The following is a 26,816-nucleotide window of genomic DNA, read 5'->3' on the forward strand; positions in this document are numbered from 1 at the left end:
CGTTGGTCACCATAAGCGCACTAGTTCTCTCGGGGCTGCTCTATAACACATTGTCAACATTTCTTGCCTCTAGAGAGTCGTGGTGTTTAGCCTCCTCTTCACACACCCACAAAATAGAAAGGATGACTTTAGTTTCTGCCTCAAATACAGCTGCTGGTCGTCCCCTAGTGTCTCCTTGTATTCCCATGCAAGCTCACAGTTTAGGCCACTTCTCTCCTGGGCCACTTTAGGCCATTAATATTGTGAGGAGTTTGGGTAATGCTGTGTTGTGTTTTTTAAACAATTTTCTTCACCAAAGCTTCCTGAACTTCTGGAGATTGCTTGGTAGAGTCTGGTGTAGGGTACGATAGCAGTTATTATTATTTAGAAATGAACGTCAGTGAGACAGAGGCTGCCATCCAAAACAGTGATAAGAAAGAGTGCATGTACTGCAGTTAATGTTTAACAGTTACTTTTTTCTTCTTTCTAGGAATGGGTGAATTTAATGTCCATCGAGTGCGTTTCTTTAATTATGTTCCATCGGGGATCCGCTGTGTGGCTTACAATAATCAATCAAACAGACTGGCTGTCTCACGAACAGATGGCACTGTAGAAATCTATAATTTGTCAGCAAACTACTTTCAGGAGAAAGTAAGTCATTTGGGAACCTGATTTGGCATTTCTGATGTTAATGCTCTTAAGTTCAAATCTACAGAACTTACGTGTTTTATTATATGAAAGATCAAAAGGAAGTGATTCTGCCTATCCTGTCTGGAGTTGTCTAGAACTACCTCACTTCCATTGCAAATATTAGAACTCTTGTCTGACCCATGAGAGAAGCTCAGAGTTCTGATCTGTGTGCTGTTGGTTAGGATGATCTTGTTAGGGGGAAAAGGATGTCCTAAAGCTAATTCCATACAGGCTTTGTGGACTCCACCCCCACCCCAGGCCAAAGCCAAAGACACTGGGAACTCCAAATCCCATCACCACCAAAGGGAAGGTGGCTGGGACCTGAGGGTGGGGTTAAGCAGCCAGATTAGTATAAAGCCAGACACGTGGGCTTTGGAGGGGTCCCTCATTTTGACTCTCCGCCAGCTAGCAGCTTCCGGCCAGCTCAGAGAGTGCCTTTTTGGTGTGCCTGCAGTGGAGTATTGATAAGTCCTTTTAAGCACGTGGGTGAGGACCCACAGTCAGGCACCCCGTTTTGTATTGGGGCTGCCCTATAACACTACTGCAGTAGCTGGCAGTAGCTTCATAGTGCTGAGACTTTAACCCCTGCACCGCCAGGGAGGCCCCTCATGTTTTCATTTTTAGCAATTCAGTCTAGTCTTCTGATTTCTTTATATTCCCGTCACTACTGTTTAAGCTTCATATTCCTATCCCTCAGAGCAGAAAAGTTCTCATTCTCTTAGAATGAAAAGAGTGGGGACTAGGAGTAAGGAGACCTCTATTCTCTCTTTTCACATCTTTGACTTTGGCACTGTGAGCAAACTACTTTACCCACAATTACTTTGGCCTTTAAAAGTTCAAAGATGAGAAATTATGCCTAACTCAGTACCTTTTGTGTCAAGCAGATATAAGAATAAAATGCCTTGATTGATGTGAAAACCTTTTCTGTGCTAAGAAAGCACTTAGAAATCCAAGACTTGAATGAAAAGCTAGAGTGAATGTCATTATTTAATATTTATTTCTAAACAGCTCCTTACAGGTAAAGTTGACAAACAATAAGCAATATGTACTTCAACTGTATGAATTAATAACTTTTGAGATATACACAAATGTCTCTGAAACGATACTCAACCAAGATAGTTGTATTGATTTAATTGGCTATATCAAATAAAATTGTTTATTAGTTTTAGTCTACTGAAAAGGTTTTGCACAATAATTCTTGTAGAAGAAAGTCAACCTGAAAAATGAAAATGTAACATGATCTTCTAATGGCGTTTTAGTTAATTTCTAGAGAATTTCTAGGGAAGTATTTCTACACTGGCATTTTAGTTTTCAACATGTTTACCATGACCACTCATTGCTGGTTGCTGATGAATTCATGGTGGATTGAAAAGATATGACATTATGATGTTTCTGTAGTTTTTCCCAGGTCATGAGTCACGGGCTACAGAAGCTCTTTGTTGGGGAAAAGGACAGCGCCTTTTTAGTGCTGGACTCAATGGAGAGATTATGGAGTATGATTTGCAGGCATTAAACGTCAAGTATGCTGTGGATGCTTTTGGAGGACCCATATGGAGCATGGCTGCTAGTCCCAGTGGCTCTCAGCTTTTGGTCAGTAAGCAACTATTGGTAATCCACATCAGAATTTCCCTTCTGCCCACCTAAACTTTCTTCTCCTTGTTCCTGAGAAGGTAAAGTTACATAAATGGCATGCAGCATCTCCCAATCTGAGCTAGATTTTAGGAAACCCAATACAAGATTGGAGTTGATAATGGTGATTCAAAATCCTTTGTCCTTTTGCATCATTTCTGTTGCTTCTTTGCATCTTGTTTATTCATGTATGAAATAACAGGGTTAGTTTGATTCAGCATTTCCCAACCTGTATTCTTTGGAACTGAGAGATGTAGACACTCTTTGAGCTTTATGTTTTAGGATAAATTTTATTGAGCTTTGTGTTTTAGGATAAATTTTGTTTCTGACTATGGCATAGTAAATCCTGTAGATTCACAATACACTGTTGTATATTAAAATTTCTGAGAGCTCCTTTGCAAGTTAAATGTAGAATTGTGCTTCACCACAGTGTTTCTCAAAAAGTATTTGAACAGACTGAAAAACTACTTTTTTCCCTACTATTACCATTTAAAAGGGTTCTTTCAGAGATTTAATTTCCTGTGATAACTCTATGATTCTCTTGATTTGCACTAATTGGACAATATCTTGACATTTTCCATTTAGGTTATATAGTTAATCAGTCTGTATGTAGGCCATGGGTCTCCAGCAGAGAGGTGCTGGGGTATCCTACTTCTATTCCATGTCCTCTGCAGAAATTGGGCCACTTATCAGCCTGGTTTCTGGCTAGAATATGAAGGCTGCCAAAAATGTTACTGTTGGTTTCTTGGATTTGTTTCATTCTACAAAATGCTGTTCTTTATTTTCTATCTGTTGTTCTCTAACAGGTTGGCTGTGAAGATGGATCTGTGAAACTTTTTCATATAACCCCAGACAAAATCCAATTTGAAAGAAATTTTGATCGGCAGAAAAGTAAGGTTCATTTTTTGTGGGGCAGTGAGTAACCTTAACAAGTTATGTTTCTGTGTCCCTGGGGATGGGATATTTTCCCATGGGTCCAGATAATATTTTATGTACATGCAAACTTTATCTGAGTATAGGGTATATATAAGAAGTCATCCCTACCTCAGGTTTTCCTCTCTGGGTAGCATAGTTGTGATTGACTGATTAATAATATAAATTATGTTTATATAACACGAAAAACTAGAAGTCCAAAATCGGAAACCTAGTCTTTCTGTGTAAGTCAGTTTATTCTTGTTTATATTTGCGAAGTGAGCAGGTGCATCAAGTCTCAAAACGAGTTTTTTCCTTGAGGAGCTGTGATTCTTAATCCTGTTAGTGCATTCAAATCAAGTGGGGGAATTTTATAAATTAACTGCCCATGTTTCACCTGAATTGATCGAAAACTGAACTCTAGCAAAGGTTAGCAAGCTGTTCCTGTAAAGACATCAGGTAGTAAACATTTTAGATTTTACAGGCCACACATTTTGCCAACTGTGTTGATGTGAAAAGCAAACGGACATGGCTGTACTCCACTAAAACTTTCCATACAAAAATAGGAGATGGGCCTGATTAAGTCTTTAGTTTGCTGACTCCTTTTCTAGAGAATACTAACTGGCCCATGTATTTTCTGTGTCCATTGGTAGTATTTGTCCTTTGCTCATCTGATTCTTATTTTGTTTTAACTATCTTTCAGGAGTTATTTTTTTAATTAGAAAGACATTGCTTGTTAAAATATTTCATGTGTTTTGTCAAGTATGAAAGAAAAAATATGTATCTTATTCTACACTGTAGAAAACATTTTGGAAACTAATCTTTCTGTAGTTATATAAACAAATAGGCACAGGAATGCTTACACTTATTTTTCAGGTGGTTTTTTCACTCGGTATATCACTATCACAGATCTCTTCTGCCAATCTGGCATAATCTCTCATGCCAATCTGAATGGTATTCCATTTTATGGTATTCTATAATAATTACCTACATTCCTATCAATGATTTTTTTTTTTTTACTGGTACAATCCATGCTGTAATGAACATTCTTATCTGCCTATTTTGGGGCACTTGTGCAACTATTTCTCTTTTATTGATTCCCAGTACATTTGCTGGACCAAATATTGATGATTGTAATTTGTAGGTTACTCCCAGCAAAAGGTTTGCTTGTTTACACTCCCATCAACCACTTACACATTATTAGAGTAAATGTCACATACTTTGCTGTGGACCCCAGGCCAGAGTTGCTCCTCATCTGTGATAAAAGTGTTCTGTGATAGTGTGCAGTAGATGAGAGCTGTGGGACAATAGCTCTGTAGCTCATTGTGGAAGGAGAACCCTTTGCTGTTTATTTATGTGCATGTCACTTTCTTTTTTGTTGTATAACTCCCAAGGTCGCATCCTGAGTCTCAGCTGGCATCCCTCTGGAACCCACATTGCAGCTGGCTCCATAGACTACATTAGTGTGTTTGATGTCAAATCAGGTGACTGTTTTTCTCAGTTCATTTTCTCAGTTCGTTTGTCCACATTTCTGGATTTTCTTAAACCTTGAACTCTTGTCATGCTTTCAGTAACCAGGTCCTAACTTCTCATTAACTCTCTGAGTTGTCCACCATGCATAACATTCCTCTCTTGGGTTACTACTGCCATTTTCAGGGGAATCTTGCGTCTTCAGTGGGATGTATAATAAGAATTCTATAAGAATTCACAAAAAAATTTACTTTCAACCAGCAAGACATTTACTACTAATGAGTAGATTACCCGCTTACACCAGTTCTTTGGTAAAAGTGGGTACCTGTCTTTAAGGAACAGCATAATTGGTGAGATGAAATCAGAAAAGTAGACAACCACATACTTTCTGTTCTTGGCCTTGAGAATTTGCTAATGGAATCCTGCAGTGATGAGATTAACTTCATCTTGTTAGGTGGGCATGCCTGCACGCCCATCTAAGACAGGAGGAAAAACCAGGTTAAAAATATTTTTCTTGGGCCTCCGCAGTGGCGCAGCGGATGAGCGCTGGGTTGCGAAGCTGCCCGCAGCCTCTGTGGCGCCGGTTCGATCCCCGGCTGCTCCCCGGCCACTGGAGGAGGGTCCCACATGGCGTGCAGACCTCTCCTGCCGCCCACTGCTCCCCTCAGCAGTGTACTTCGGTCCTTCTGCCTGTTCTGCTCCCCGCTCTGGCTCTGGTGAATTCTCTCACCCTCCTGCACTTCTGACTGTACCCAGTGCATGTATAAACAAAACAAACAAATAAATAAAACATGCCTTTATAAAAAAAAAAATATATTTTTCTCATAAATGCTTAACTAGGTTTTTTTTATTGCTAATTATACATACATATCATTTATGCATGCATGTTATTTATCTGTCAAAGAATTCCTTAAGCTTAAAAGGGTAGGAGTGTCTCCTAGACCTACTCCTCAAAGGCAGCCACCTGCAACTTAGTTGTTTCTCAGAGTCACTTTCTCCTGATCCTTCCACACTGGTTATTTTGTAACTTTGTTCAGTTTAGTAGCCAAAGCTTTCATATTTTGACTATGTAATTAGTACTAGCAAGTAAGTTACCTTTGCTTTTCTATATACTTTTTGTTAGTATTTTCTCTGTGTGTGTGTGTGTGTATTTGTCTCACTAATTCATCCCCAGATTCTTCCAGTAATATAAATTATTGGAAGATATAGTTAGTTTTCTTTCTAGCACTTCTGACTTCTTGAATGATTCTTTCCCAGGTCCTTCTGACCTTCTTGGTCTAGGGTAGCTGTTTTCTGGGTCAGCTGCATGACTGTGAGATTGCGCACTCTGACTTTCAGTCATTCCAGGGAGTCCCTTTACTTTTCTCTTAGGTAGTCTCCTCCTTTTCATGCTATTCCCTTTCTGGCTTATTCTAGTTTAGTGATCCTGAGGACAAGGTCATGAGAAAGAATTCTGGGTTGGAAATTATTTTCCCTTAGAATGTTGAAGATATGGCGGTACGCTCTTCCAGCTTCTAGTCTTTTTATGAAATCCAATGCCATTCTGATAGTAGATCCATTAATTGGATCTGAGGGTGTGTGTTTGTTTTGCTGAGAGCTTTTGGGATCTTCCCTTTCTCCGTATTGTTCTGAAATTTAATAATTATGTCTCTTGGTCTGTGACTTTGTTAACAGCAATTATATTAGTCACATGGTAGGTTCCTTTAATCCAAAACCAAGTTTCTGGGCCTCCCTGGTGGCGCAGGTGGTTGAGCGCAGGGCTGTGAAGCTGTCCACAACCTCTGCACTGTGGGCAACACTCTCCGGCAGCAGAGATACCCACATGGCACAGCAGACCTCTCCTCTTCACCCGCTGTTCTCTTCAGCGGTGTATTTCAGTCAGTCTGCCTGTTCTGTTCCCCACTGTCTCTGATGAATCCTCTCATCCTCCCGCATATCTGGCCTGTACCGTGGTTCTTACATGCATGAATGAATTTTAAAAAAAAAAAAAAAAAACATGGAACATGGTTCTCACTTCTGGAGAAATTCTTGCAATTATTTTATAGTTGGGTTTCCTTTCTCTTTCTGAATTTTATTTGGATGCTCTTTCTTCTGTCTTCTCTTTTACCTCTTTTATTTTTTGTGTTTTTGACTTCTTTTACTCTGTTTTCTGGGAGAATTTGTCATATTTCTCTTTCACTTCTTTTATGGGCTTTTCATTTATGCTGTTTCCAGAGCTATTTTTTACTTCCTGAATGTTCTTTTGATAGAATCCTCTTTTTATTTCATTCCATACTAACTCTTCTCTCCTTAAACTGTTCATGATAATGCTTGTCAAGTGTTCTTCACCCTGCTTCTGTCCCCACCCCTCCTTGTCATTTTATTTCTGCCAGTCTGTTTGTCCTCTGCCTTTCATATTCTAGGCTTTCATAACAAGTCTGGTGATTGTTTTCCTCGCCACTTGAGTGGAGCTTTTTGAACATGGGTTTCTTGAAGAGTGATCTGGCTACACTATTAGGGGGACCGCTGATGACAGACTCTTCAGATCTTTTCTCTCATTTCTGGTGATAATAAGCCAGTACATCAGCTTTCTAAGAAGAAGAAAAGTGGTGTTCTCAACAGTCAGTTAGTAATCCATTTTCCATGTAATAATCCTATCCTCAGTTGTGCCTGACATCCCTCTTCAGAGGTCTCTGGTCTTCCTTGAGATGGCTATGGGGAGTTGTCCGGTTTCTTAGTTTTGGGGGTGAGTGTCTGAAGAATCTAATAGCTTCTTAAACTTAGTTTAAACCAATCCCTCCTTTTAATTTCCTTTCACCTCTGTTTCCAGAGTACCTGGGGTCAGCAGTTGCTGAGTCTTTAGGATTCTGTGGTATAAATCAGGTGGCTTCTTCAGTCTCCTCACTGCTAACTTGGAGGGCTCTGCTAAGGCAGTTTGCACTTCATGTCCGCTTTCAGATTCCTAAAATTGTGTTACAGTTCTTTTCTCTGTTTCCATGGGCTTTTGGAAAAGAGCATAGTGTGCGTGTGCATGCAATTGGCCAGTTTCAAGTGATGTCACAAATGTCTCTCGTCCATTTTACTCCCCCACCCCCATCTGTGTTACCTCTGTCCCTCCTTTGTTCTTTCATCTTTAGGTTACCATTTTTAGCATTCAGTTCTGAGACTGAGTTCACCATAACTACTATTTGTTGGCTTTCTTGTGGTCTTCTCAGGCAGCTAACTTATGCCTACCCCAGGCGGTTATTAAAGACAAAAGAAGAAATAGGTACCATCCAAATGTTGGCTTTTCTTATTTTTCAGGGAGTGCTATTCATAAGATGATCGTGGATAGGCAGTACATGGGTGTGTCTAAGAGGAAGTGCATCGTATGGGGCGTGGCCTTCTTGTCTGATGGCACCATCATCAGTGTGGACTCTGCTGGGAAGGTGCAGTTCTGGGACTCAGCCACCGGGACGCTGGTGAAGAGCCATCTCATCGCCAATGCTGATGTGCAGTCCATCGCTGTGTCGGATGTGAGTGTGGTCTCTGTTCTGAGCACCTCTCATGTGCTGGGTGGGAACGGTGTCAGTGACGACCACAGACACTTCACTAATCTGAAATGTTGTGGTAGAGGAAGATGAGGTTAGGAAAATACAGATATCGGATAATTTCTCTGAACCCTCTTATACCCTGACAATTAGAAAACATTCTCCAAAAGATTAGTGAGCAAAGAGCTTTTCTTCAGCCCCTCCCCACTCCAGTGCATGCAGCCTGATGGTAGATAGGGCACAAATACCCTAGAGAAATCTGAAAAGCAATTTCATCTCTATACAACTTTTCCTGCTTCCTGTCTTGGGAAATGAGGAGATAATTTTATAGTGATTTTAAAAATGTTGATTTTATCCTCTTTGAATGAGACATAGGCAGATTTTTGTTGAACAAATGTGCCTTTTCCCTTTTCATGGTGTGGATTCACCTTTGGTGATTTTAGCACCTTTGGTGATTTTAGCAGTGGGGCATAGAAGGTGACTTTGGGGTTTATTGACTAGATTCTTCAACTTTACCATCTTAAGTTTGAGAATTACTTGCTATTTAAATGCGGGCATTTAGATTCTAGTTGAGCGTTCCCTCATGCTCACTTTTCTTGCCTTGTTCATATGACATTTCAAAGATTTTCTGAGATGTGTGTGAAATTCTTATAAAACATTTATATGTCATCCACAAACTATAATAAAAATATAAGTTGAAATGGGTGGGTGAAATTCTCCTTTTAAAAGTTTTGGTCCAAAATAATTTTAATTGTTAGACTTAAAACAACTATTATTTAAGTCTAGTGAGTTTACTAGTGGTAGTGTGATTACTTAACTCAAGCGTGATTACTCAAATATTATACAGCATTTCAAAGAGCAAGGAAGATGTCTATTTCTTGCTATGGAACATATTCCAGTTTATATTGCTAAGGGGAAAAAAAGAACTATTTTTTTTTAATTTATTTATTTATTTATTTATTTAAAATAATAAATTTTATTTTTATATTCCCCATACAATTGCAGCCCCCCCCATTCTGACCCCAATCCCTCCCCTCCCGCCCCCGCTCCCCTAAAAGTGTCTCTGGTTCATAGTTTTTTGTTGATTTTGGTTTTCACTTTCTTATAGTTATTCATTTTCCTGGTCCCTTATTTAAGTTCTCTAGATTCCTGCTATGAGTGAGACCATCCGGTATTTTTCTTTTTCTTTCTGGCTTATTTCGCTGAGCATGATCCCTTCCAGCGCCATCCATGTTGCTGCAAATTGCATGTGTTTATCTTTTTTGAATGCTGAGTAATATTCCATGGTATATATGTACCACATCTTCTTGATCCAGTCATCTATTTTTGGGCATTTGGGTTGTTTCCAAAGCTTAGCTATTGTAAACAGTGCTGCTATAAACATAGGGGTGCAGGTGTTCTTTGGAATTGATGTTTCTGTGTCCTTTGGGTAAATACCTAGGAGTGGAATTGCTGGATCCTATGGAAGCTCTATGTTTAGTAGGTCCAGAAATCTCCACACAGCTCTCCACAGTGGTTGGACCAGTTTGCACTCCCACCAACAGTGCAGAAGAGTTCCTTTTATTCCACACCCTCGCCAACATTTGTTGTTGCTAGTTTTTTTAATATGTGCCATTCTCACTGGTGTAAGATGGTATCTCATGGTAGTTTTGATTTGCATTTCCCTGATGACAAGTGATGTTGAACATTTTTTCATATGCCTGATGGCCATTTGCATTTCCTCTTCAGAGAAGTTTCTTTTTAGCTCTTCTGCCCATTTTTTGACTGGATTATTTTCTTTGTTGTTGTTGAGTCTCATCAGCTCTTTGCAGATTTTTGTGATCAGTCCTTTATCATTAGTGTTGGGTGCAAAAATGTTCTCCCAGTCGGTGGGATTTCTCTTTGTTTTTGTTATTGTCTCTTTTGCTGTGCAGAAGCTCTTTAATTTGATGTAGTCCCAGCTGTTTATCTTTGCCTTCACTATCTCTGCTTTGGGTGATGTGTCTGTAAAGATGTCTTTGATGTGCAAATCACGTAGTGTTTCGCCTATATTTCCTTCTATATATTTTATGGTTTCAGGTCTTATGTCTAGTTCTTTAATCCATTTTGAGTTGATTTTTGTGTATGGTGTGAGGTAGTGGTCAAGCTTCATTCTTTTGCATGTAACGACCCAGTTTTCCCAGCACCATTTATTGAACAAACTTTCTTTGCTCCAATGCATAGTCTTTGCTCCTTTGTCAAAGATTAGTTGACCATAAATCTGTGGGTTTATTTCTGGATTTTCTATTCGATTCCATTGGTCTGTATGTCTGTTCTTGTTCCAATACCATGCACTTTTGATGATTATGGCTTTGTAGTATAGTTTGAAGTCTGGGAGTGTGATGCCTCCATTCCCTTCTAAAAAAGAACTATTTTATACTATAATAATTATTAGGAAAAGGAAGGGCAGATTTGTAGATTAGATGTTATGTATTAGATTTTTATATACTAGATACTTTGTGTACATGCAGTTTGCAGTATACATAGAATATCTCTGAAAAGAAAATGCTAATGATAATTTCTGGAAGGGGAATCTGCAGGAAGCAGGCTTAGTTTATATTGTTTACCGTTTTATGCTGTTTGCTCTTTTTTAAACCTTGTGCCTGTCTTAGGGTGTTGCATAGACTCTTTGGTAAAGCTATTTATTATAAAACATGCTACCATATTGTTATAATGGGAAAGAAATACTGCCAATTAAACTAGGATGGTGCTTTTTGAAAATGTAAACTTTGTACTTATAAGCATATAATACAAACTATTACAAACTGATAATGCTTTTTTTAAAAAAAAATTTGTCTATGTTTTAATTATCAGAGAGCTTCTTCAAACTTGAGCATAAATTTTTTTATATCACTTTGTGCATATATAAAAAGGAAGGTGTAAATAGAAGGAAGTGATGGGGCATTCCTAAAACTTCTTCACATTCAGAGTCTTACGGAGTCACTTTTCCATTCAGGGCCCATGTTCCCCATTTGTGCTTCCCAACCACTCATGGTGTTGACAAGTTACTTCCTCTGTAGCCCCAAGTTACTCTATTAGCCTTTTGACAACCATTCTGCAAGTTTTGATGTTCACTCTTTATCTGATGATGTCACTCATGCACGGCTTGACAGATACTGTAAGGTATCTTGCTTTCAGAGTTGTTAAAATGTGGGGAAATACGTGCTTGCGAATAAGTGAGTTATGGTACTTGTTTTTTTAAAACTTGACAAATGCATGTATAAAAATTCTGGTTTTCAGAATGTTTATTACAGACTGGAGTCAGATAAACTTGGGTTTGAATCTCAGCTGTACCACTTAATAGCTACATATCTGCCTTCCATAAGTTACTTCTTTCTCTGTATACCTCATTTCCTTCCTCTGTGAAAACAGGAGGCCAGTAGTGGTGATTTTAGCAGTGGGGCTAAAAGGGTTTGGGGAAAGAGTAAATGGGTAATGCTCATAAAGTGCTAAGGTCAGAGCCTGGCACAGAATATGTGTGGTGTCAGCATCTCCATTTTCACTTTGCTTTTGAAATTAATCCTGATTTTGAGGCTTTCCTCTAGATCATCTCTTGCCAGGACAGCTGATTTCTTTTTGATGGATGTTCACTGACATAAAGAGTGAATGGTGGCAAATACTTGGTCCTTTGGTCTTCTTTGATGTCTTTAATGCTCATCCAAGAGGCGAGTACAGATTCCTGCAGGGAGATAGAGGGAACGTTTGCTTTCAGTTAGAGGCCTATCCTGAGACCTTTTTCTCTGTGGTGCTACCCCTCTGAATAAATTAGCTCCCCTACCCCCATTTCCAGGTTGACTTTTTCCTTGTTTCCTTCCTGCTGCACCTAAGAGAACCTTCTCCCACTACCCCCACACATACTTCTTGTTTCCATTCTTTTATGATTCCACCTCAGGGAAAGATGTAGAGCTTGAGAATCTTTCCTTCCAAATCCTGCACTACTGGTGGGACTTATAAATGAAAGGAGCTAATTAGCTGGAACTGAGGGAGAATGTATGCGTTCTTAAGCATCTCAATATCTCTACTTTTGCCTTGAGCTAATATTTTTCAAATAATATCCTTAGAGGAGATGAGGGCAATGCTGGATAGGGCTGCCTTATGTCGAGGGATGGAAACCCTGCTTTCCTTCCTTCTCCACCATTGTGTGCCTGTCAGTAACCTCACAGAGAGCTGGCACAAAGTTGGGTCGTGTGGTGTGCCCAGAGTAAAGGCTTTGGAGGCAGATGACCGTGTGTCTTTGTCACGTCACGTCTCTAAACCTCTGGAAGTTCCACTTTCCTTATCTGTGTAATGGGCTATTAAATGATGATCAGGGGAAAAAACAAAATCTGACATGCACAGATACCAAGTGGAAGCATGTCAGAGATTTTCTATAATTCATTAGCTAATGAGGGAATCGGTAAGATGTTCTAAGTGGTTCAAGAACACAGACTTTAGTGCTCGGCGGCCCGGGTGCTCAACCAGGCCATGGGAGGTCCGTGGACGTGTACCTGCTGAGAGAAGAGAGAAATTAAGAAAGCAGGCCTAAGCTGATGGGAGCCCAGGCAGGAAAAGCCCGAGAGGAGAGGAGCAAAGTCCAAAGGTCAGAAGAAAGAAGTTCCGAAAATGAGTTTGTTGGCCCACCTACGGTTTGGCGAGTTATCAGCCAGTCTTCAGAGGAAGTATCTGAATCTCTGAGGAGTGAATATGAAGACCAGATACTGACATCCGAATACCTAACTGAACACAAGTATCAAGTTGAATACATTCTGCTAAATTCCTTCACGTAGATAACACCATGAGTAACAGGATAAAAAAAAAAAAACAAAAAACAAAAAAAACACAGACTTTATATAAGATCATCAGAATACTGGGGTGAATTTACACATTGTTGCAAGACTATCAGTGTCCACAGAGTAATCACCACTTGCATTCTTTCATGCAAAATTCTTTTGTATTTCTGGCAGAAGAGGTTTTAGGTTGCTCTAAGTTTTTTACAATATTTAGAGTTGTAAAATAGCTCCAAGACATCAAAGAGCTCACTAGAGAAGGTCCCCAATGCTTTGTCCTCCTTTCAGAGCCTTTTAGAGTGACACTTAATCTTGGACAGATCTCCTGGCACAACAAGCGTGTCATTGTTGACAATACTTAAACATGCTTGAGCTTCTTTCTCTTGACTGGCTGATCTCGTATCTAATTGCTCGGTCACTTGGCTGTTAGTCCAGGCTTCCCAAGTACAAAGGAATTTAAGAAAATAATTGTAGATACTCTGAGACCTTGTAAATCTAACAGCACAGTGCTCAACATACTGGTAAGAGCCTTAAAGTGGGAACCTGGGAACCTTGGTCTCTGTATGATTTTCTTCAGACACTTTCCCTCCTCAGCCTGCCCGCTCTTCATCTCAAAACGAAGGCGGTGAATAAGTTCAAAATTTTCCAAATTTCGGTCTTTTGGGTACCAATTTTGTAATTCTTCCACTGCTTCCCCTCTACTTAAAAATACTTAATACTTAAAAAAAGTTTCGTGGGAAATATACATAACAAAATTCTCCATTTTGAAGCACACAATTCTGTGACATTAAGGACAGATACTCATGATGTTGTGTAGCCATGATGAGTTATTCAGAACTTTTTTGTCACCCCAAATTCTGTTTCTATGAAACAATAACTGCCTGTTCTTTCCTTCGCCCAGCCCTTGGTAACCTCCATTCTACTTTCTGTCCTAGGAATATACCTGTTCTAGGTACCTCATGTGACAATCTAATATCTGTCCTTTTGTGTCTGGTTTACTTTATTTACCATAATGCTTTCAAGATTCATCCACGTTACAGCATTATCAGAATAGAATTTCACTTTTTTTAAGACTATATAATACCCCATTGTGTATATATACCACATTTTGTTTATCCATTTGTTGCTGACCATTTGGACTGTCTTTCTGTCTTTTGGTGCCTGTGTATAATGCTGCTGTGAACTTGGGTGTGTACATATCTGCTTGAGTCCTTGCCTCCAATTCTTTTGGGAATCTATCATTACTGTTCTTGCTTGGATTATCTTGTTTGTTTGGTTTCTGTTTTTTCTTTTTCTATATAAATTTCGTAAACACCTTCGCTAGTTCCCTACTGCTATCATTCTTTTTTTTGGATTATGTTAGAATTACATATTTTCTTAATGATAATTTTAAGTAATTTTAAATAATTCAAGAATATAGTATGAATTTCTCTGTTTACATCATCTTTTATGTCCGTTAGAAGGATTTAGATTTTTTTTCTTATTTAGATCTAGCACATTTCTTGTTAAATTTTTACCTGGGTGGTTTTATCTTTTTTGTTGCTATCCTAGTAAGTTCCAGTTTGTCTATATGAAAGCACTGTAACTGTCTGGGGCAATTGTTAATTTTGTCAGTAGGGGGCACTTTGTTCCCTACCTCTGAGCTTGCTTCTCTAATGGAATTGTTAGCTGCTTGGAGGAAAAAGATACCTATAACCTACCTTCTAATTCTGGATATTGGTTTTCTCCTAAACGCCTAGAGAGAAAGCCTCGGAGAATATTTTTCTAACTGGGCCCTGTTTTGCTCAAATGTACCTCCTAATGATTTAATTTCTCAGCAAGAAGACAGTTTCGTGGTGGGCACAGCCGAGGGGACAGTATTCCATTTTCAGCTGGTCTCTGTGACTTCTAACAGCAGTGAGAGGCAGTGGGTGCGGACAAAGCCCTTCCAGCATCACACTCACGACGTGCGGACCGTGGCCCATAGCCCAACAGCACTCATATCTGGAGGTGGGTTCTGCTCTGCACCCAGGCTGCTCTTTACTATGCCCAGTTCTGATGATCTTCCTGTAAGAATTCTAATTCTCATACCTTCTCCCCTCTGCCTCCTGCCCCAGGCACCGACACCCACTTAGTCATTCGTCCCCTCATGGAGAAAGTGGAGGTAAAAAATTACGATGCTGCTCTCCGAAAAATCACTTTTCCTCATGTAAGTATCACTCCCAACCCCCAACGTCCCCTCAGATCCCCATCTCTATCCCATAAGAGTGAGTACAGCTCACTGGGAAAATGTGTATAGGGCTCTCTGTAGGCACATTCTTCATTTTTCCCACTGTTTCTGAGACCAGCCTCTTGCAAAGACTTTTATAGGGGCCAAGAGATTTAGACAGCACTACTACTTCAGTTTCTGAGAAAATTATTCCCTTTCCAAGTAGTTGTGGTTTATGGGGATTCTGTTTATAATTAAGACCAGGGTATATAGTGTTATGGGTGGGAGCAGTGTTCCTTTCTAGGTAAATGGATGTCTTTCTCAACTGCAAATTGCTCTCCCCATACCTGCTTCTATATCCCATTCAAGCAGTCAGCTTCACTATCTCCTCATTATCTCTTGAATCTAGTCATTTCACTTTGTCTTCACTCCCATTATCCTAGTTTGGATCAGTGTCTTTTCTCATCTACATTCCTTGACAGTGTCCTGTTAGTTTCCTTTTATTTGTGACATTCTTGCCTAGTCTCCACTGATCTCTTCCAAAAGTAACTTTGTTCATTACATCAGGCTTTAAAGCTTTTGTTTGGTCCCTGTTGCCTTCTGTGTAGGGACCTGATTCCTTAGCATGGCTTATGGAACCTGTCTTGTCTGGCCCTGGTCATTAAGCTTTTTCTCTGACCTCTCCTGTCACATATGTACAGCACCTCCACCCCCACCTAATCTAGCTGGGGTGACAGGCCTTTTTTATTCCTCTAAAGCGTTGTTGTTGTTGTTTTTAACCTTTGAGCTATTCCACATGCCATTGCTCTGCTAGGAACGACCTACCCCACCTTAATTGCCAGACTATCTTTTCCAGTAAACCTCATCTGGGCTCCTGTCATTACCTTCAAAAGGCTTTCCACTTTTTTTCACTATGTACTGTGCTTAGCCATGTCAAAATTCTTGGCATGCTTCACGTAATTGCCTACTCAATTTTATGTCATCCATTTAGACTATAAGTTTCTTAAGAGCATTGCTTGTGTTTTTTTTTTTTTTTTTTTAATTTTCTAGAGGCATGTCTTATTTATTTATTATTTGTTTGTTTGTTTGGTTTATACATGCACTGGGTACAGTCAGAAGCGCGGGAGGGTGAGAGAATTCACCAGAGCCAGAGCAGGGAGCAGAGCAGGCAGAAGGACCGAAGTACATTGCTGAGGGGAGCAGCGGGCGACAGGAGAGGTCTGCGCGCCATGTGGGACCCTCCTCCGGTGGCCGGGGAGCAGCCGGGGATCGAACCGGCGCTGCAGAGGCCGCAGGTAGCTTCGCAACCCAGCGCTCAACCGCTGCGCCACCGGGGAGGCCCGCATTGCTTGTGTTTTTATTTTCCACTGTTCCCTTAAATTTAGGACATGGACTGGTGAATGGTAATACTTAGGAAGCATTTATCAAGTAAATGGATTTCCACAGTTAAAAAAAAAAGGTGCTATGATGTTGCTTCTGTATCTAGTCCTGAGGCTATAGATATTCTGACTTATTTATCGCTTTTCAATTCTGGGATACAGCGACGTCTCATTTCCTGTTCAAAAAGGAAACAGCTTCTCCTCTTCCAGTTTGCTCATCACTTAGAACTTTGGCGACTGGGGTCTACAGTTGCAACAGGTAAGATGGGAGAAGGTTTTTTTCCCAATAAGATAACTGTAAGGAGAGACTCGAAATAAGAATTGCAGTTGAAATTCTACTTTTGGGGAAATGAGAGTAGATTTTTCTGTGTCTGCTGGAACTTAGGGTTTTCCTACCTACTAGGTACATCCTAACAGAGTATTAGGATCACTGGCAGGATGCTAGTTCATCTGTTAAAAGTTTGTGATTCTGGGGCCTCCCTGGTGGTGCAAGGGGTTAGGACGCAACCTTTGAAGCTATCCACAGCCACTGCAGCATGAATTTGATCTCTGGCCAGCCAGGGAGGAACCCATATGACGCAGCAGACCTCTCCTGACTTGCCTGCTGCTCCCCTCAGCAGTGTATTTCATTCAGTCAGCCTGTTCTGTTCCCCACTCTGTCTCTGGTGAATCCTCTCACCCTGCACACCTCTGGCCTGTACCCCAGTTTCTGTATTCATAAATAAATAAATCTTTAAAAAAAAAAAGTTTGTGATTCTGTACACTGCAGGATGTAGAGGAGGTATGGATTGTGAGATCATAGTTTGCCCCAGCTTGACAGGGATGAAAACAAACTATTGGGGGGGGGGGGATGACAAGATTTAATGTTAGTGACAGTGCTGTATGTAAAGGAGATCACATGGATCTGATAGGGGTGACAACCTAGTTGTCTTTTATACAGCCTGTTAAATGGGGCCTGTTGTTTTATAGTGGATTAAAAGTTTTTGCTTTGGGTTCCAAAACAAGCAAATGAAGTTGAAATCAAGGCCATACAAATCTCTGCTTCCACCTACCTGCATGACCAATTGGGGTAAAGTCCCAGAGAGTTAGTGATGTACCACAGGGTATCCAAGTAGAAGCTAAGAAAGTGCTTGCTGTTTTCTCTTCCTATACCCCAGAAAACTGTGGACTCACTAATAAGCAAGATATTTCTCTGATTTCCCACTGGTAGAGATTTTATTCTATCCAGGAATAACTTCTTTCTTTTTTTCCTTTCTAAAGATTTATTTATGCATACAAGAACTGGGGTACAGGCCAGAAGTGTGGGGGGTGAGAGGATGCACCAGAGACAGAGTGGGGAGCAGAACAGGCAGACTGACGGAAATACACTGCTGAGGGGAGCAGTGGGCGAGACCCAAGAGGTTTGCTGTGCCATGTGGGTAGCTCCCTCGTGGGGGATCAAACTTGTGCTGCAGTGGCTGTGGATAGCTTCATAGGTTGCGTCTTAACCCCTTGTGCCACCAGGGAGGACCAGGAATAACTTCTTGAATAAAGTATGTAAATAAAGTATGTACAAATAGCCTTTCTTTGATGAGAACTTCAGGGAACTTTCTTATTCCAGGAAAGAATGGGGACACCCTCCCACTCTCTAAAGATGCAGATCATTTACTACACCTGAAGACAAAGGTAAAGAAGCTTAACTGCATTCAGGCTCTGAAATCCACAATACATTTCTCTGAATTTTGTGTTTTACTTAGTTGACTTCATAAATTGTAAAGTCTAAAATTATTTGAATGAAGTATTATGTCACCAGAACTAGGTTTCCTGTGATTATAGGTCGAACATGCAAAATGTATTGGGTGAATGAATGCAGGAAATTGGCTTTTTTACTTTTGATATTATGAAGATAACATGTATTTTAAAAAACTGAAATGGTACATAAGAATATGTAGTATATGCAGTAGTATACACAGAACAGAAAATCAGTGTTCCAAGTCACCTGAACCCCAAAGCTTTTCTGCATCACGTGCCTCCCTGTTCAGGTTTCTAAAACTCAGGCTAAGGAAGAAGCTATCCGTGAGGTACTCAAAGGTCAGTTCACAGTGTTAATAGACCTATGTTCTTGGTTTTTGACATCAAAGCCATATGTCTGAGTGCTCTCTGTCTGAGGGACTCCCAGGTACCCACAGCATGTGAGCATGAGGATTACATTGTAGGTATTTGTGGATGTGTCCAGCGTGGCAGTAGCTTGAAGATTCATGTCATGGTGAACCTCATCCTATGAAGTTTTCTTGAACATGCATCCTGATTCTTACCATTGTCAGGGTCCCGAGAACATTATTTGCAGCTGTATCTCCCCGTGTGGAAGTTGGATAGCCTATTCTACAGCTTCTCGGTTCTTTCTCTATCGCCTGAATTATGAACATGACAACATAAGTCTCCAAAGAGTAAGTGTTACTGCAGTGTCAAGTAAAATTTGGAAAGTTCATATGTATGTGGTTTTTGTGTGAAGTGGAAATGTAGTTGATCATCCTTGCTCAGTGAAAATCTATTTGGAGACAGCTATTACAAAACCACCTTTTACTTTTCAGTTTTTGATTTGATTGTTTTTAAAGGAGTAGACAAATGCCAGAAAGTGGCAGTAAAGTTTAGGCTTTTGAAGAGCTGAGAGGGAGGAGGGGGTGATAGGTTATAATAGGCATGTCAGTGTTCCAGGCCTTTATAAGTTGTCTTCCTTAGAGACTGGACGCATTAATGTAATTTAAGCCTGGTGGTAATTATTCTTGATGGGCTGTGTCATTTCTCTCTCTCACTGGTTCTTACTACTGATTCACCCCAAGGTTTCCAAGATGCCAGCCTTCCTTTGCTCTGCCCTTCAAATTTTGTTTTCTGAAGATTCAACAAAACTCTTCGTGGCCTCAAATCTAGGGTCTCTGCATGTTATCCGACTGTTGGAAGGGAACTTCAAGCACCTGCATACTTTCCAGCCTCAGGCAGGTGGGAATTTGGTACTGGCCATGGGAGAGAGTTATCAGTCTGTGATGTATCTTCTTTTTTTTTCTTTTTAAAGCTCATTTATTGTTGGAAGTTTCCTAATGCTCTTCTCCATCCTGCAAGTACACACTCACATGTTTGCAATTTAAAGTAGGAGGAGATACCTGGCAAATAAAAACACTTGATGAGATCTGAAATGTTCCTCACACCTACTCTTTTCTCACTGGGTTTTTGATTCCTTATTTGGGACCAGAGAAGTTTCATCATCCTTCTTAGAGTTTTGTTAGCAGAACAAGAAGAAAGTTAAAATCGTCTGTGATTCTGATGCCCAGAAATAACTACCACTAAAATTTTTGTGTATCTCCAATGTGTGTTTCCAAGCAGGTATTTTGTGTACATGTTAGTTTTTTGTCAAACTGGTTTCTTCAAAGCCTTCAAATCTGTGTATTTCAGTCTTGGTCTTTTAGCTCACACTCTTCTCCAGCCTCCTCTACCTACCTCACCCAATCCTTTGGTGTCTGACTTATGTCTTATAATAAAGGCTTTTTATCATTTGGACTGTATATGCAGCACATACTTTAGCATATAGCATCACTGTCTGATTTTTATCCTCATGAATCTTCATATTGACAAATTGGTTTAAAGTCCTTTGATGACAAGGGTGGCTCATGTTCCTGTTCTCCCTTTGTGCTAAATATACAGTAGGCACCCACTAAATCTGCTTTACTTTTTTTTAAAAAAAGGTTTGCTTATTTTTGTATAGAAGAACTGGGGTGTAAGCCAAAAAAGGGGGCATGTGAAAGGATTCACCACAGACAGAGAGGGGAGCAGAAGAGGCATATTTACCAAAATACATTGCTAAGGGGAGCAGCAGGCAAGATCTGTTGCACTGTATGTGGGTTAGCTCCCTGGCCAGGGATCAAACTCAGGCCATAGTGGTGATAGCACTGAGTCTTAACCTCTGGGCCACCAGGGAGGTCCTTAAATCTACCTTAGTTCTATTGATTTTTTCCCCCTCAACTTCAATTAAAACTATTTGATAGAAAGGAGTTTGAAAAAATTAAAATACAGATTTTAGTAGTAGATGCTCCCTGGTTCTCTGTTCCCATTGGAGGCAATGTCTAACTTAGGCTGAGTAGCTGATACCTTCAGGTTTATCTCTCTGGTTCCTTTTTACTGAAGGATGGCTAATTAAATGAAAATAGTAGACAGATTGACATCCAGAACATATTTTCAGAATGATCAAGAAATTATCCTGTCAGTAAAACTCTGCCAGTTTTAATGACTTTCGCAGTTACCTTCAAGGAGGAGCTGACTGTGGATGGATACTGAATTCAGACTTAACTGTTACTCTGTCCTCACAGGGACAGTGGAGTCCATGTGTCTTTTGGCAGTCAGTCCAGATGGAAATTGGCTAGCCGCGTCAGGCACCAGTGCTGGGGTCCATGTGTACAACCTCAAACATCTAAAGGTGAGTATAGAGTTTGGTAGCAGCAAGTGGGAGGAAGTTAACTCCCCCCCCCCCCCATTTATAAGATTCAAGAAAACTTGGTATGATGTGGAAATCTACTGAACTGCTTTTTTATTTGCCAAGAATTTTACATGTTTTACTTGTTTGGTCCCCCAAAGCTATGACCTGTAACTTAGAATCAGTCATTGAGAACAATAAAACCACTCATGCACAAGAATTTGGAATTAAGAATTTGTGGGAGAGGAATATATATGTAGGTTATTTATGTACTTGGAGAGGAAAAATTTTGATTTTTCTAGATGAATAGTTGCAGATAACAATTTCCTTTAATAGAACACCTTGTGATCTCAAGGTATTTTTAAATTAAACAGAATTGGAAATTTGAAAAAGGAATAGCAGGAAAGCATTTTTCACTGTTCAGTGATGATACTGTCATTCACTCATTGAATTGCTAATGGTCCCTTGCAAGTTCTCATCCTTATGAAAATCATATGTTAACTACATAAAACTTAAAGCACTAAATACCAACCTGCAATATTTAATAAGTTCACCCATTAATTACCTAGCTTAATCTTTGTTAGATTGTGGCCAGAGCTCTACTGCTATTGGAGCCTTGCCTTGGAAGTCTTTAAAGAGTTCCTGTGTAATGGTGCACATGCCTTGCAATACATGAATGTCTATTCCTGGGTATCAATTTCTTATAAACCTAGTGTAGAACTATATATTCTCTATTCACTGGTGTGTTTATGAGCAATTCATATATATATAAGTTAAACAAGGTTTTTGGCTTTTTCTTTTTCTTTTTCTTTTTTTTTAATTTAAATCTGAGTTAATTTTCTGGGGAAATACCTGATGTGTATAGAAACTAAGTTAAAAACCTTTGAGTTGTAAGGAATACTATTTAAAAACAACAGCTCCTAACCATCCAGTCTTTCCTGAGGGAGGCTACCATGGAGATGTCTCATCTGTCTGTTGTTTGTTCCCAGCTCCACTGCACAGTGCCTGCTTACAATTTCCCTGTGACTGCTCTGGCCATTGCCCCCAAAACCAACAACCTTGTCATTGCTCATTCTGATCAGCAGGTAAGAGATTCCAGTGCTTTCTCATTCCTTCCTGCTGAATAGGACATAGAAGCTAAAATCATGACAAATTGGGGGTTGCTTTTCTTTGAAATTGGATGGTATAAAGGTGGTTTTCTCCTGTTTGTGAAATAAAGCTTCTGGGTAGAGCCTGGGCTCACTGGCTCACTGTAGACTTAATGGGGTGCAGTGGAATGGCGAAGCCCTGACTTTTCTAGAGTAAAGAGGTGCAAGGAGGATAAGGAATTTTGAAGCATCCATTTTACTGATTGTATTAGAGTAGAGATGACATGGGTTCAACTGGACATGGGATGGATCATGATTTTAAGAGTTCAAAAGTGACTAAAAGATCATGTAATTTGCTTTCACTTTTCCGGGTGAAGAAATCAGTTCATAGTGAAATCAAGTAGCTAATATCAGCCCAGATTAGAGACAAGTCTGCTGTTTTTCCATATTATGTGGTAAAGAGAAGATTATTTAATAAGAAGATATTTAAAATGCCTGTGCTATAGAACTCACTGTGTTGTCACTACTTGTCCTTTATAAAATAGGCATAGTACCTTCCTTACTGAGGTGCTGGAAGTATTAAATGTGATCTGGGAAGACCATTTAAGTAGACTGAAGGCAATTGAGGCTTGCTACTTTTACTAGCACTTTCTACACCCACATATGTATACATGCATGTGCACACACGTTCTAACCCCAAAATGAAATCTCTTCTATCAGCTTCATGGATTTGTGTCCTTGACCAAAGCGTTACGGATAAGCGAGACCATGTGCTTCTCTGTGTCACACATTATGTCCACTAAGCACACTAAAGAAGCAGATCATGGTGTATCTGTAAAGTGAGTGGATTATTATGTGTTCTTAAGAGGAGGCATGAGTGGTCTTTATATTGTTATGGGTCAGCCTGCAATATAATGCTAGAAGGAAGAACAACATATAGAACAGAGTACATTATATATGTAAAATATCCCAGAGTAGATGTAAACAAGAAATAGCATCCTGCTTTTGTTTTAAAGAAGAGATATGCCAAGATTGCAGGTGATTTTTCACTGTAACCCTATCTATACTGTTTGAATTTTTTGTTCTGTAATATACCTTAATTTTTTTTTTTTTTTTTTCAATTTAAAAGAGTAGTGGGAAAGTCTAATGCTCTCTATGATGGAGTCAAGGTGTATATAGATATTTTCTGGTTAGGAATGAGGATTACCCTTTGCTCTTTCTGTAACAGTGTACTTTTGTATCATACCCATCTTTTGTATCATACCCATCCTCAGGTATTTGAGTACAGCATCCCAGACAAACAGTATACAGAGTGGAGCAGGACCATCCAGAAGCAGGGTTTTCATTACCTTTGGCTCCAAAGGGATACTCCCATCACACACATCAGTTTTCATCCCAAGAGACCAATGCACATCCTTCTCCACGATGCCTACATGTTCTGCATCATCGATAAGTCATTGGTGAGTTCTTTACCTGCCCCTGTGCTCTCCCTGGATCTTTACTTAGGTAGCTTCAAATTCTTTTTTTTTTTTTTTTTAATACAATAGCTGGGGTACAGGCCAGAGGCACGGGAGGGTGAGAGGATTCACTAGAGACAGAGTGAGGAGCAGAAAAGGCAGACAGACAAGAAGCACTGCTGAGTGGAGCAGCGGGCGTGACAGGAGAGGTCTGCTGCGCCATGTGGGAATCTGCCCGGCTGACCAGGAATCGAACCCGCACTGCAGAGGCTGCAGACAATTTCACAGACACTGAGCAGGCCTTTTCTGTACTGGTTTTTGCCAATTTGACTGTTTCTCTGCTTTGCCTGTGAGTACATAAACTTAAGTAGGAAATGCAATTAGGTCAGTAGTCAGAAGGTGACCCTCACTGGAACATGCCATTGCTTTGGGTAGGTCATTTCCACCTTGCACCTTGGGTTGACTGAATAACTCGGTTTCATTAAAGGAGATGCGGGTTGAAGTTTCATCCACTGTGCTCCTTGGCTGAATGTACTACAACATTTTACACACTTGAAGGTTTGGTCTTACTTTCTTAAAAACAGACCAGCTAGGAAAATTCCATTCTTCATAGCTGTGATTTAGGTAGGATGTGAGCATTTTCTTTTTCAGTTCTAGATTCCAACCTCTACCAGGTGTTGCTTTAATTCATCCCACATTTGCATGTCATTTTTGGATGAGCACTTTCTTTTCTAGGAGCGCTGTGAGCTGTGGCCCTGCCTGTAATGTACTTTAGGCTTAGATTTACAATCAACACCCAGTGTTTTGGTGTATCTGTGGAAGTGGGGGTGGAAGGGACATGGGAAAGCAGCAGATGGTCCTGAAGGAGCTGTGCATGGTGATATGTCACTGGAACTACTGTCATGGGCCCTGTGTTCTCTGGGCGTGGGAAGCAGAGCTGGCTGGCACGTATCTTCTGTGAGATGAGTGATACAGGAAGGGCCCCTCCCACTTGCTTGCCTCTTTGTAACTCAGCCCAGATCAGCCCATATTTTTTCCCAAGTGTTGGTGATAAGTCCATCACTTCCTCATGCTGGGCAGAGCTATTTCCCAAGGAAGTCAGATATGAAATATCACTTGCTTGGCCGGAGGCCGTCTCTCAAGGTGTCAGTGACATCAGAGGGGGTGGCTTCTGTTGCGGTTTTGCCTGGGGAGAACTTCAGTCACTTGACCCTGTCTGCAGTGTGCATGGGGAGAATCTAGAAAGCAGAGCCTGCATAGGCTGAGCTCTTGCACATGCCAGTTTGTTTCTTTCTGACAAGTGTTACTGACAAGACTGGCCAGAAGCCTCAGCTGGGCCTTTTGATCTTGCTAGCCTGGAGTACCATACTCTCTTTCGCCTCAAACTCCCACCCTCTGCAGTCAAGTTGGAAAGTGGCTTTGGTTATCTTCCTGAAATAAGGAGAATTGGGAACATAGTAAATATATAAAACATTGGATGGAAGAAAAAATCACCATAGTTTTTTGGTCTGTAGCTGCCATAGCAAAATAACAATTTAAACAATATGTCTTGTCTTTTTAGCCTCTTCCAAATGACAAAACCTTACTCTACAATCCAGTTCCTCCCACAAATGAATCAGATGTCATCAGGAGACGCACAGCCCATGCCTTTAAAATTTCTAAGATATATAAGGTACATCTTGTGTAATGTGCTAAGCTGTTAGTTCTTTGTCACAATAGGAAATTAAGAGCACCTTTGTTTTATATGCAGAGAACTTAGGCTGTGTGTTTCTTACGTCTGTAATTATTGTTTTGCCTCAGTATATTAGAGACAGGTACATCATACTCAACCAAAATGAAATGTATACGTAGTGAGCAATGATGTTGGCCCTGACGTGGGGTCTTGTGTTAAAGCTGGTCTTTAAATTTGATTTCTAATTGGAGAATGTTTCATTTGACAAATTTCAAGCAAATGGCAGTTATTAAATTTATGACTTTCCTTCTGGGCTAGGACTTTTACTGTATGTGAATCAAATATCCATAGCACTGATGATACTGTGGCTATTTGTGCCAACACAGAAGTTCCATATTTATGCTTCTTAGATTGGACTTCCTTAAGGGTCCTACAGCATCTGATGAGAAGTCTATAAAAATGTCTTTTTAGGAGGGGAGTGTATAGATATGCAAGGCTGATTTATTTCTTGATGCACTCGTAACTTTCCATTTGTCAAGAATTTAGGTTCCATAGCCCTCTGTTAACATTGATTCCTGAGAAATTAGAGAATCATAGATTGTCGATACAGAGAAATAAAGACGCTCGCCTGCTGAAATTTTTTATGCATGAACTCAGTTAAAAATTCCCAATCTTTCCTCCCATTTTGAGTCCTAGGGCAGGGAAGATTGTCAGATTTAGATCCCTCTAGCCTTGAACTGGGCTCACATTTTAACTCTAGTCAGTCTGTTGAGGGCTAGTCCTGGAGCCTAACTCCTGGTAGAATCATTATCATCTCTCTACAGCCTCTACTCTTCATGGATCTTTTGGATGAAAGAACTCTGGTGGCAGTAGAACGGTCCCTGGATGACATCATCGCTCAGCTCCCACCTCCCATCAAAAAGAAGAAATTTGGGACCTAAAACAGGGCACTGTCTCTGTCCTTCCTTGAACTATCTACCCTGTTTGTTTTCACAAATCATGATAATAAAACAAAGTTATTCTTTAGGACTAGTCATTGTAAGTGTTATCTTCCAAAATAATGGGCAGTAATTTCCCTTCAATGAGTGAAAGTGACTGGAAACTCCAGTGTCTTTGTAGTTAGGATAATGTTCCAAGTAGCTTCGAACTTTGTCAGAGTCCTGTTTTTTCTTTAGACCATAATCTCAGGAAACAAAGATCATAGTTACCTTCCATGCCTTAAGTCCTGCCCAAGGTTTCAGAGAGCTAATGACTTTCCCCATTTGCCAGCCTATATCCTGAGCCCCTGGGAAGGCATAGAGACTTGCCAAGCATTGCCCTCAATGGCAGGGGAACTATGCTAGCTTCCTCAAGACAGCCTAACCACCAAGAGTGATATCACTCGTTTCAAGGAAGAATTTTAACCATAGCACTGATTGATTTAAAAGAAAAAAATCAGGTTTTGGAAATCAGTCCCATTAAATAAGTATTCTTTTAACCTGTTATGTACCAGTTCCAAAGGGTAAAGAAATATGGGCAGGGTTTTGTGACAACATTGGAGTGGAAGTTAAGGAGTTGGAGCGGAAGTGGAACCCAGAAAACCTGCCATATATTTCACCCTTTCCGTCCTATTGACTTT

The 26,816-nt window shown here is 40.2% G+C and overlaps 1 protein-coding gene across 2 annotated transcripts; it reads left to right on the forward strand.

The window, feature by feature from the left end:
- Nucleotides 1–471: 471 nt before the first annotated feature.
- On the forward strand, nt 472–26,139 carry UTP4 (UTP4 small subunit processome component; the record flags this gene model as incomplete). 2 transcript variants are annotated; one of them, XM_084257628.1, is made up of 16 exons in its annotated part: nt 472–630; nt 2,068–2,259; nt 3,105–3,189; nt 4,605–4,694; nt 7,963–8,174; nt 14,791–14,962; nt 15,070–15,161; nt 16,703–16,799; nt 18,141–18,205; nt 18,844–18,966; nt 19,360–19,516; nt 20,878–20,984; nt 21,971–22,066; nt 23,344–23,529; nt 25,088–25,198; nt 26,023–26,139. In XM_084257628.1, the coding sequence occupies 16 exons, from the start codon at nt 472–474 to the stop codon at nt 26,137–26,139; spliced, it is 2,061 nt and encodes a 686-aa protein (XP_084113754.1). The 2 variants fall into 2 exon arrangements, with proteins under 2 accessions (XP_084113754.1, XP_084113753.1); XM_084257627.1 differs by lacking the exon at nt 472–630 and having other exon boundaries at nt 2,143–2,259.
- Between the last annotated feature and the right edge of the window lie 677 nt (nt 26,140–26,816).

This window comes from Talpa europaea, assembly GCF_964194135.1.
Source record: "Talpa europaea genome assembly, chromosome: 16".
In the NCBI taxonomy this organism is placed as follows: domain Eukaryota; kingdom Metazoa; phylum Chordata; class Mammalia; order Eulipotyphla; family Talpidae; genus Talpa; species Talpa europaea.